This window comes from Alligator mississippiensis, chromosome 4, assembly GCF_030867095.1.
Source record: "Alligator mississippiensis isolate rAllMis1 chromosome 4, rAllMis1, whole genome shotgun sequence".
Classification (NCBI taxonomy): Eukaryota; Metazoa; Chordata; order Crocodylia; family Alligatoridae; genus Alligator; species Alligator mississippiensis.
This window is the reverse complement of record NC_081827.1, coordinates 114446853-114459059: the sequence shown is the minus strand read 5'-3', so window position 1 is coordinate 114459059 and position 12207 is coordinate 114446853. Positions and strand designations below refer to the sequence as shown.

At 42.6% G+C, this 12207-nt stretch overlaps 1 protein-coding gene across 4 annotated transcripts in view; it reads right to left on the bottom strand.

Annotated features, from left to right (window-relative positions):
* DENND5B (DENN domain containing 5B) overlaps positions 1-12207 on the bottom strand; it is a 192078-nt gene that overhangs the window by 66634 nt on the left and 113237 nt on the right. For all 4 annotated transcript variants that reach the window (XM_019489453.2, XM_019489454.2, XM_019489455.2 and 1 more), the window contains 2 exons: positions 4275-4811; positions 2395-2626 (listed from right to left, as the gene is read on the bottom strand). In XM_019489453.2, coding sequence (XP_019344998.2) covers positions 2395-2626; positions 4275-4811 — 769 coding nt within the window. The remainder of the gene's footprint in view (positions 1-2394; positions 2627-4274; positions 4812-12207) is intronic.

Below are 12207 nucleotides of genomic sequence, written 5' to 3'. Positions count from 1 at the left end.
CATTTCAGTTGAGGAAAATTACATCTCAAAGCCTGGCATCAAAACAACATTCTGAAACTGAAATACAGAGTCATGCAACACTGCATTATTCAGCTAACTGATTTCTTTACAAAGCAGAGAATGCAGTTCATTTATATGGTGTTTGGCACCTAAAAGAAATATTTCACTTTTAGGAGGGAGAAGGCATGATCCAGCAAGATCAAAAGAATAGCCCTGAAAATCTTCATTTATGCAAACAAAGAAATATTTGTGCTCCATTATTTCATGTTTCATGTCATACTTAAGCATCTGTTAGTATTGGGGCAGGTCAGTTGAAACGTCTTTCATAAGACCCAGGAAACCAGCAGTGATGAATATTAAACAAGCAGACATTTAGTGCAGACTATTAGTAACAACTCATTTTTGAAGGATAACCATATCTTTGTTTTTTTTGAGAAAAGGAGCAGTTTAACTTGAATCAATGACTCAAATGTTGTGGTCTGTCACTAAAACTTAGAATACAAAGGCCAACTCAGATATCCATATATAGCAGCTTTCTGTGCGTCTTTGACTCCCCGTTTATTTTCTTAGGCAGACAAAGCCCAGAGGCCAGAAGGAATCCTGGAAAAGTCATGGGATTAAAGTCATCCTCCTAAAAATTACATTGCTACTAATGACTGGTTCTGAAGGGAGCCTTAAACTGCTGAGATGGCCAAAGGTTGAGGACCGTAAAAAGAAGAAAAAATTGGGAGCTATTAGGGTCAGAGAGGGAACACACTAGAATACAGAGGGTAAAATCCTGGCTCCACTGAAGTCCATGGAGAGATTTCATCTCAAGTCTCTATCACAAGACAGAAAGCTCCCAACCGGTGACTCAGAATAAGGAGTGGAGAAATCTATTTTCCCAGCACTACTGCAATTAATTTTTACAGCCCATATCCAGGGACAAATGGTTTTGGCTTTTCCATTCCAATATTTAATTACATATTTTGTTAAGAACAGAACCCATAGCCCTTTTCCTTTTTACAGTCCTGTGAAGACTAGGATACTGGTACGGAGGTCTTTCGGACATTTTGTTATCGGAAACCATTTTTAATAGGGAATTTTACATTATACTGTAATTAAAAGAAAATAAAACTAAGTACAGCATGGTGCAAGAATGGAAGATTAAATATCTGCTCTGAGCGCCCCAGAAAACGTTTGGTTAGATAAACAAAGTGACTGGTGTTGGGCTTAATATTGTGCAACTGATAAACATGAAGGAATTACTATCAACTTGCTGCATTTCACGACACAGAATATGAGGTTCCGGTGCCACAATATCAACTGAGATTAGCCGTTGAATAGACAGGCGACCTGAAAATTAGAACTATTTTTAATAACAACAACAACAACAACATGCATAGCACACTTTTTTCTGAAAAACAGAAGTAGGCTAGGCTTTCAAGCAATTGAACAATTAAAACAAATCTTTGAATATATATAAAAACTACATCTAGCCAAATCGTTTTTTTGTATATCTTAATTCAGGGGTTCATTCCTTCTGTGATATGGTGGAATTTAGATGTAAACCTGTTCACATGGCAAAAATCCCATCCATTACTTTGAAAATATACCCTGAGAGTATAAAACACCTAACTTTCAGTGCACTGTGAAACAACATATAACTATTTCCATCACTGGAGCCAGTAAGGCTAAGTACAGACATTCAAAAAGCCTGAGAGAATGGATCCAAGTTACGTGGTTTTCTATAAGCAGCTTAGTTCAGATGGGTAGTGAATAGAACGCGCCTTAACTCTTTGGTGAGCGGGGAAGAGGGGGAAAAAAGCTTAACACCGAGTTCCTCCATTTTTAAACCAGTCTGTGTATGCCAAACTTCTGTTCTGTCACGGGTATAGACCAGTTTCTGATCACTTATACTGATAAAAGTGTAATGTCTGTACCTGGTCTAAAGGTTCCATTCATAGCTATATCTGCTGACATCTCCCCAGTCAGTTCTTGTCTCTTCAATCCACCCAAAACAGAGAGCATCATAACCTGGCTTCTTCCAACTAAGAGGGAAGAATTCTGTCAATGACCCAGACAGAAGAACTCAGCCTCTTTACCCAGTGCTGCTCTGATAAATCACTGCATTTCAGCACAGAGCAGCACCGGCAGCCATTGTTTCAATCCAGAAAGTGACTCCTTCTCAAAATTAGAAAGTGAGGAGTGCTTGGGAGTGTGAAGGAGAGGCATTCACTGTCCCTACATCTTTAGTGTTATAAAAAAAGTGGGTAAAATTATGCCATTAAGTACTTAACATACAATGCTTATAGTCCAACAGGTTCAACAACTGATTGCATGTCAAGTGGGAGACTAAGATATTACATAGTTGAATTTTATTTATAAGTTGAGCACTGATAGAGCTTAACATACCTGCTTCTTTTAAAGTGCTGCATTTCTGGTAATTTGATGTCCGCAGTGCAGGAGCCCTTACATTATATAGCCTTATCTTCTCAATTCGAGAGTCAAACACCTGCAGAAAGGAGTCCTTCTCTTCCCACTGAGACATAATTTTATTATCAATGAAGGTTGCAAACATCTGGGTTTCAATGAAGTGTGAGAGGAATGGGAGGTAAGGCTCAGGTTGGTCCGACAAAAAAGAAGCCTATAATAAGATACGGTCAATTAGTGTCATATACTTATTTTGTCCTAATAATTACACAAACACATTCTATATGCTACAGAACAGACTAAGAAAGGAATTTGGCCCATGTCTGGACATTCTCAGAAGGAAAAATAATTTTCTGCTACAAAAGATTGTCCCATGGACTCTCTTCTCTCCCATCATGATTGTGAGAAGATTGTCCCCTCATTCATGACACCTTTGTGCAACTAAACTAACTGCTTACATGGAAAAGTAATATTAGGAATTTTAATGAAATTTGGCAGCTGCAAACCAGAAAAGGCAGCACCATACGACGCCTCATTACTCATGGACTGATAGTAAGTGTACAGCTGGGGAACCTCTGTTTTACCTGTCTCCTTGTAAGTACTAAATGGTTAAAAAATAAAAACCACACAAACAAACAAAAGTATGCACATCTGGAGAACATCCAAATCTACCGGGGTGAGGAAACTGTTATTTGATATATGGACAAAATTAAGTGACTTCCAATGCATTTCTAATATTGGAAGAAAGCCAACACATAGGTTGATTTATCATAAAACTCCCATTAAAATTGAATTGTATGACTACCCCGATCCAACTTTGAAAATCTGAACCCAAAGTCAATATTACTGTACAGATACCGAGGAAATTACTCTAGTAAAAACAAGCACTATTTCCGAGTAGAAGATAAATACTTAAGAAAAAGTACATGTGTACGTATGCACACACACGCACACACACACACACAGAGTTTCCCCTTGCTGTCAAAACTAGCCCACAAAAACAGCTTTGATTTGTTCCTTGATGTTGATTCTCCTAGGTGTTGTGCTTAGCACAGGGTTTGGATATTTAAAATACTACTGATCCTATAAGAACATAATTTCTCATTTTAAAAAGACATAAAGAAATGAAGTTGTGAAGTTTTATCAGTCTTTGCATTTCCTTCACTAATACATCAAAGTTTATTTCCCACCTCCCATCCCAGCCTACATTTAATTCTTCCTCCAACTAAAACAAATTCATAACGCTGGGTTTAACAAAACTCTTCATTGTCTGATGCTACAATGTGAAAACAACTAAGTTTCACTGTATGACCAAGGACAAAACAAATTAAGGAAAGAGAGAGTGCGAGTGATAGAGTGAGTATGAGGCAGAAGCCAAGAGCAAGGCCAAGAGCAAGGCTGAGAGAAAGAGCAAGGCAGAGACCGAGAACGAGACTCCCTCCCCCACCCCCTGATGGATAGCAAGTGAAAAGTTGCTAAAAAATTAAGTTCCTATATCTGGATTTATATTTCAAATCTTTATGAGCACCTATTTCCTCAGCATAAGAATCCTTTTCTATTGCTATGATATGGAGCAAAATCACAGCTAGTTCTTCATCACTGCTTACAATCATATTTACACCTACAGGCCACCTACAGATTCTTAGCTGGTGGCAGTCAGCACACAGCTCTACCTCAATGACTTCATTGGAGCTTTGCCAGTTTATGCGGGCTGAAGATCTGGCCCTGAATATCAAAACAGACCCAACCATTGGCCAGGTGGATGAGGAAAGGGGAATAAACAACTATACTTTATTTATTCAACCTGTTTCCCCAAATCAGTATTTTTCAGCCCAAAACACAAATATCTGTCAATATTTTACTTTGTCAAAGTTCTGCATTTGTTCCCTGTTCGTCAGCCACGATTCCATGTCTGGTGCTGCTTGAATGACGAAGGCCTCGTAGTCCGCAAACATCTCTGTAAAGTGGTTGGCAAAGACCTCACGAATCTGCACATTTAGTTTGTAGTCCCTCAGTTCCACCTCTTCACACTGCAGTTTCACATCCCTTTCCCTTTCTGCCACAGGAGCCACAATAGTCATTTTTTCCACTGTCACGCCTGTCCTCTTTGCTAGTGCTTGCAGACGGGCGATAGTTTCGTTGCCTTTTAGTAGCTCATACATGTTGATGGCATTGCTGGGTATGTTCCCATTCTTTTTGTCATTGACCAAGTCATTAAGAACAAGGTTCTTGAGTTTGGTGGCACTCTCACTACAGTGCAGGTTTCCCTCAGGAGGGATTCCAAACTGAAGGAGGACTTCAGAGATTTCCTGAATAAACTCCAATTTGTTGGGGAATTGGGGAAATTCCTCTGGCAGTTCTATGAAATGGTTGTCAATATCCACAAAGCACAAATTTGCCTGAAATACAAAAAAAAAAAGTCTTTGAAAACAGGAAGTTGGTGTCAAATTTGTTTCTCAACCTTAGAAAATTATCCCCAGATCTTAACTTGTTTTCTAACACATCTATGCAAATGAACATGCAGATTAAGAGCCCTTGCATAAAATGGTCAAGCACATCACATTTCGAGACTGGACATTTCTTTATTTTGTTACCCCTCCATACACACTCCCCAAAACATAAGCTTGATGAAACATTCCTACAGTTTCAACTGGCTACATCCACTTTCTATATTTATTAAGTTTTAAATCTGTGTAAAAACAATTGACCATATAGGAAAGTAAGTCGTCATGAGCAGAAATTAATGTTAGTTTGAGTATACAAGAGTCTACTCTTATTGAAACAAGGTTAGGTGCTATTTGATGGCAGTATTTTAAACACACAATATTCTTTCATGCCCCCAAAGAAGATGTGCACCTTGTTTTTGGAGGGCAGTAATAATTTTTTTTCCCCAAAGTCATGGCCAAGTCCTGACTGCAGATGCAGAGTACACTCTGCAGCATTAGCAATTTCAGAAGTTGAACTTCTTGCACTCACTGCTGAACTGGCAGCAACTTTGGGGTTCTTAGTCAAAAGTTACTGCCAATTTGGCAGTGGCTATGAAAGTGTGAACACTGAAGAATGAATTCCACCCCTCCTACACCAGGGCTGGTAGGGAGAGAAGCACAGCAGCAGTCATACCGCATCTCCATGCTTCCAGTCCAGCACAGAAGCATTAGATTCCCTACTTAAGACACAAGCCCCAAATTGTGTATGTGATTAAATACACCAGGGGTAGGCAACGTTTTTTGGCCGGAGTGCTGACAAAAACCACAATGTCTACCTTGGAAGGTGCCGGAGTGCCGGCATGCCAGAAAAACAATATGAGGGCGGGGGTATACATGGCAGGACACGCTGCATATTAGTATACTTAATAATCATAAATGTTGTCTTCGTTGTTGTGTATTCCTTTTTTGTTGAGCATGTTGCAATGAGAGAGAGAGAGAGAGAGAGAGAGAGAGAGGAAAAAAAAAGAGAGAGGAGACAGAAAGAAAAAGGAGAGTAGAGAGAGAACCAGACACATGCACACAGAACCACATGCACAAACACAAAGAACCAGAACACACCCAGAACAGACACATGCACACGCACATCCAGAACCAGACACGTGTGCTTGCACAGAACCAGACAGAGGCACACAAACACACAGAGCCAGATGCACAGGTGCACGGAGCCGGGCTCCTGGGCCACTGGACAAAGTCTGACCCAACAATGCCCTGGTCCCGCCAGAGCCCCTGTGCTTCCCTGGGGAGCCAGCCCCAAGGCTGCAGTGCAGCTGGCCAAGGCCCCAGTCCGGAGCCTGTCCATCAGCCCACCCACCCACCCTGCACAGTTAAGCCTGCAAAAGGTGCAGTGCCCCTGGCAAAGGGCAGTGCTAGTCTCCTCCTGGTGGGGGGCTGGGCTGGGGCTGGGCTCGGAGAGGATGGAGTCAGATGGGCTCAGCTGCAAGCCCCGCTGCAAGCAGTCTGGGCTCCGTGGTTGGCAGCAGCTACCAGAGCCTGGGCCGGCTGCAGCAGGGAGGCTGCAAACAGCTGCTCCGGGCTCTGGCATCAGCTCCATAGTGGTGGGTGCATGCACGCCTCAGAGCAGATGGTGGGGATAGGGCCTGAGGCAGCACAGCTCTCCTGCTGCCCGCTATGAGGTGCATGTGCAGTCGCCGCCGGCATGGAGCAGATGCCGGGGCTGTGGAGCCCCACACAGCTGCTGCAGCTGCCCAGAGCCCAGGCTGGTTACAAACAGCTACGCTGGGCTCCAGAGCCCTATTGTCAGCTCTATGCTGGCAGTGGGGGAGATGCTGGGGTTGTCCTGCCTCAGGCCGCTCCCCCACTGTCCGCTCTGAGGTATGTGTGCACCCACCAGTATGGAGCTAATGCTGGAGCCCAGAGCAGATGTTTGCAGCCTTCTGGCTGCAACTGGCCCAGGCTCTGGGTACCTGCTGTCAACCACGGAGCCTGCTCTGCTTGCAGCAGGGCTTGCAACCTCCCAGCAGCCCAGGCTTCGTGGCTGGCAGTAGCTGCCTAGAAGCCAGACTGGCAATGGTGTGCCGAGCAAAATGGCCTTGAATGCCATGCTCGGCACATGTGCCGGGGGTTGCTGACCCCTGAAATACACTGTGTGATTTTAGAGATCAATGGGCTCTCCTGAACTTCTTTCAGAGTCATACAAGTTGATACAGGATTGGGGCATCTATTTGGCGCAGGCAATAACATCCTCTTGTACAAACAGCAGGGGGCCCAGCACAATTTGTAAAAGGAAGATAGAGATGCACAGTGCCCCTCCTCTTTTCACATAAGCCTTAGCTCCAAGACTCAGTCTAGCTCAGGTTTTACTCACTTGAATAGGAGCTGTTCAGCTGATCTGTGGGGAGAGGATTCTGCTGGGATTAGGGCCACAAAGGGGCAGCACACAGAGTTTCCATGAAGGCCCTCTGGCAATCCACATTTGATGGCAGCCTGTCTACTGGTGGACAGAACTTGCTTACCAGAGGAATTTCCACAATGAAATCCTCATGGAGATTTTTGAGCAAGAAGTCTTTTTATACAGTTACGTGAAAATAAAGGATGAACTTGGTCCCTGTTTTTAAAGCCATGTACAGTCATTTGTCTACTAGAGCAGATTCTTCATTCTGGAAGCTTTACAGGAAACACATCATATATATGTACACACTACATGTATGTGTGTGTGTGTGTGTGTGTGTGTGTGTGTAATATAATATAATATAATATAGTGCAAGTACACCCTGAGGAAGAATGGCACAATACAAACAGTAGCCAATTTTCTTCTGAACTGCAGCTTGCATCCAAAATTCACTGCCCGTGAATATATTGTGCTGAATAGGAAGTGCTAAAATGAATAATAATTTCAAGTGCACTGTGTTCTAAAATGCCCTAGCTAGACAAAAAACTGCAGAACAGGAGACCTAGATACCCTGAGGGCAAAAAATGCATGTCCTTGTTAGTCTTTCAGCTGACATGGAAATGGTTACCAGGATGCTTTTAGTTTTTCTAGAACGTAGGATGTCCACATTAATTGCAACTCGCTTCTAAACAAAGAAACTGAGCTTATCCAAAGATTACATTAAGGAAATTAACTCCCTCCTCCTCCTACCCCTCACCTCCCACATATTCTGAAGAGGTTAAATTTTCAGCAGAGCAATATTCACTCCAGCAGAAATTAAACAATAGGCTACAGTCACTTCAGAGAATATTATTTCATTTCAAGGACATTTCTGACATTAATCACATTTTGCATGGATGCTTCCCAGCCACGGTATTAAGATTCACTTGTTAAAAGTAAAGTGCACCATCATTATGGTTTTCTATAATAAAGTTGGAACACATTCAAATAAAATTGTTGATCAGTATAAAACAATCTGCTTTTCTTAACATACATAATATTGAAATGGCTAATGGTGTGAGATGTAATTTTTTTTGCTCTTAGCACAGAGACTCTTCTTATCTATCAATATTTCATTTCAAAGGCTTTTTAATTTCAGCTCTGCATACCATTTACAAAATTTGAAAATGAGATTTGGGCTCAGAAAAGCCTTGGGGAGTCCATCTCACTTTCCTCTTCAAAAACATCCTGATGATTAAAGCTAATACTGAGAGATTAGTAACCTTAAGACAGCATGATGGCCAGTTGTTAGAATTTTATCTCTACCACACAAACAGTTTATATTTAGACCAGAGCTTGAAAAGCTGTCCCTTGGCTTGAACAATAAAGGAATTCTAAAGTGAACAGTATTTCATCATTGCTCATGTGTTGAAGGATTTTCTGTTTTTACTATCTACAGGAAGTCCAGATTCAAAATCTTCTCGATTAAATATAATGTTCTCCTATTGTTATTCTATACTCCATCGGCCATGCAGCATGCAAGTCTTGCATTGCAAACATTTTTAAAGATTAACCATTGCCAGGATGTAAAAAAGGGAGAACATAAACCATTGAAGTCTGTTTAATATGCTTTCCTAAAAAGTATAGGCTGTGTATGTGGTAGGGTAGGGGGACCCCACCTGAAAAACAGCAACAGTGCAACTGTTTTGTTTAGACTCTAATCTGTTTGGGGCATTATAGCTTTTATAAATGCTGGCATTTTAAGTTACTAAGCTGTTTAACAACTGAATGTCTTTTTTCCTCTCAAGTCCTACTTTCTCTGTGCTGGAAGTATTTCATCTGACATGCCAAGAGGACTGCAAGGCTACCACATTAAACTGTTATTTTCTTAAAAGAACTAGTTTTTAATCCAGTCACTAAGAAAGATGATTGCCACATTTATTCAAATCCAAGATGAGGGGCCCCACCATTTAACATGGGAGAAATGGGCCCTCATTTTGAAGCACAATGCTGTAGGGAGTGGGCAGGTGCTGTGGCTCCAAATCTGGGCAGGCCTGTAGTGGCAACAATACCTGCAGCTCTGAGGACCAGGCTACGACCTGAACAGGTGCCACTGTAACAGCTGCTATGTAGCTGGGTTGCAGCTGGAGCAACCATGTACTCTGTGTGCTGGACTGGAGTGGTGGCAAAGCCTTGCAGCAGTCAGAGCCAGAGGGCAAGTGGCAGAGGAGGGAAGGCAGGCAGAGAATCCAGGTGCCAGGGGTGCAGGCAAGGAGGGGCAAGTAGCAGGGAAGGTGGTGGAGGGCAGGCACCATGGAGGGGTGGGAGGACACAGATGCTGTGGTGTGCAGGCACTGGGGAGGGGTAGTGGTCAGGCTGCTGGGTGGTACAGGGCTTCTTCACCTTGGCTTCTATGCCTGGAAAGGGCAGGGCTTCTCCAAAAGTGGCAAGGACTCTGGGAGAAGGGAAGCGTAATTCCAGTGCCCCTCTAAAGAGTGTCCAAGGCTGGTGCACCCCTCATATATCTTCTTTCCCCCTCCTTCCACCCCCCCATTAATGCTACCGACCCACAGAGCCTGTCACTGTCATAGAAGGAAATCAAGTTGGCCAAGCCTGACTTCCTTTCGATGAATCTATGCTGGATGTTCCTGATTGTCTTGTTTTCTTCCAAGTTCTTAAAAATAGACTCCATGACAATCTGCTCCACAATCTTTCCTAGTACTGAGGTTAAATGGACTGTTCTGTAATTCTCTGCATCCTCCTCCTTTCCTCTTTAAAGATGGTCAGCATATTTGCTCTTTTCTAGTCATCTGAGATGCCACCCAACCTCCAAAAGTTCTCAAAGATAATAGCCAATAGTTCCAAAGTTACCTCAGCCAATTCTTTCAGCACCCAGGTGAATCCTGTCTGACCCTGTCAACTTGAAAAACATACAGTTTCTTTAAGTAATCCCTGAACAGTACTTCTGCTACTTGAGGCTGCTCATTTCCTCCCTTATTCTGATTGCCAAGTTCACCTGTCATCTGAGAGCAGGCCTTACTTGTGAAGAATGAAGTAAAAAAGGCACTAAATAATTCAGCCTTCTCTGCATCATCCATTACTAGCCTGCTTCCTGCATTCAGTAAAGGGCCTACACTTTCCTTAGTCTTCCTCTTGCTTCTGACATACTTGTACAGCCCTTTACATCTGTTGCCACTCTCATCCTAAACTGCAAACTGGCCTTGCTGATTTTCTCCCTGTATGTCTGGGTGATACTGTTATACTCTTCCCTAGTGATATGGCCAAATTTCCATGGGAGCCTAGAACATCGCAATTCCTGCTCAGCTCCTTACTCCAGTTCTGAATTATGAGTACATAACTTCAAAAATTTTCAAGTGATCATTTCTTTTCAACATCTGTAAATACTGCCTGGCACAACCAGGCTAGGATCTCTAGGCACTTTAGCAAAACAAATAACTGTAATAATTCATGTACACCCATATGGATGGCTCAGAAGCCAGGCTTGTCAACTTATTGCCATTCACTTCCAGGTCACCACATTGAATATGGCTTAGATGGGTTATGGTCCAAAATTTTAGCATTATGATGAATATCTTTGACAGGTGTTTAATGATTTCCATATAGTTCCCAGGAGAAAGACACCTTTCTCTCACTCCACCATTGCCAGTTGTGGTGAGGATGAACTCAACAGCCAATGGCTTCACAGACAAAGACTGAGCAAGGCGAGAAACTTAGTTATCTTCTCAACTCTTAGAGATAATTCCATCAGAGAAGACAGGAGGCACACAGAAAGGGTAATGCAGGATGAAATTTCCCTTTCCAAAGGATATTTTTGGGAGGAAAAAGGTCCTTATTGTGCATGGCTGTCATTTCAGCACCTCTTACAAAAACTAAAACTCTCTCACTCATTTGTGTAAGTATCCAGATCTGCACCCCTGGACAGACCTTTGTCTAAAAACATTTTAGGATGCAGTAGGAATGCAAATCTAAGACCCTGGCAGACAATCATTTCAATGCACTACAGGATCAGATCCCTGATCCCAACAATCATGCCTCCTGAAATATCACATGTACACAGCAGAGGTATGATTTTGAAATTATTTGCTCCTCCTGCACTGGCGAGTTGAAAGCTGGCTGCCCACAGGTCTGGGTCTGCAGCTGACAATCAGCTGACCTTGTGGGGACCACACTTGGGTCACATTTGGATCAGTTCTAGACCCCAGTGCAGTCCTCAGCCTAAGCCAAAAGTCAGCTGAATGTTGGCCTGGTCACACATTCAATTTAAGGTGCCATACAAACTAGCCATAAAATTGTTCCATACAGAAGGCAGAACAATGTCATGGCTGGTTTGGCAGTTTGGCACCTTAAATTGGGTACGTTTAGCATCTGTGTAATTTATACTGAAATTCACATGCTATTTGCAGCATAATTTGTAGAGAAGGGCAGATATATAGTTTTTTTTCTCTACTACCAAACCCTATTTAGCTTTGGGATGAACGCTCAAAGGTTTAGGTTGGCCCCGTCTCTAGACAGCCATGGTGATCTTTAAAAAAAAAAAAAGATCACCATGGCCCTCTAGAGACAGGGCCATCCTAAATCTTTGAGTGTTCATCTCAAAGCTAGATAGGATTCAGTACTAGAGAAAAAAACCCTACTCTACCCCGTTGCATGGGCTAGGGGTGTGGGGATAGAGAGAAGAATATGTAAAAGCCTATATCACTTGGCAACAACTGTTGCATCAATTCTAACAGGCTGTCACCAGATGGAATCCCATCTCATCCTCTGACAAAAGGACTGTGACCCTGACAAAGTTAACTGAAGTTGGGGAAAGTCTGAAGCAAAACAGATAGAAATACCTCCTGAGATATGCATGTTCTTATCTACCCTTTTCATACCCACAAGACAGTGACATTTTTCAGCCCGATTCTTTTGTACCACGTTCATAAACTTTAGGCAGCCTGTCTCTCCCCTGGGAGGAGG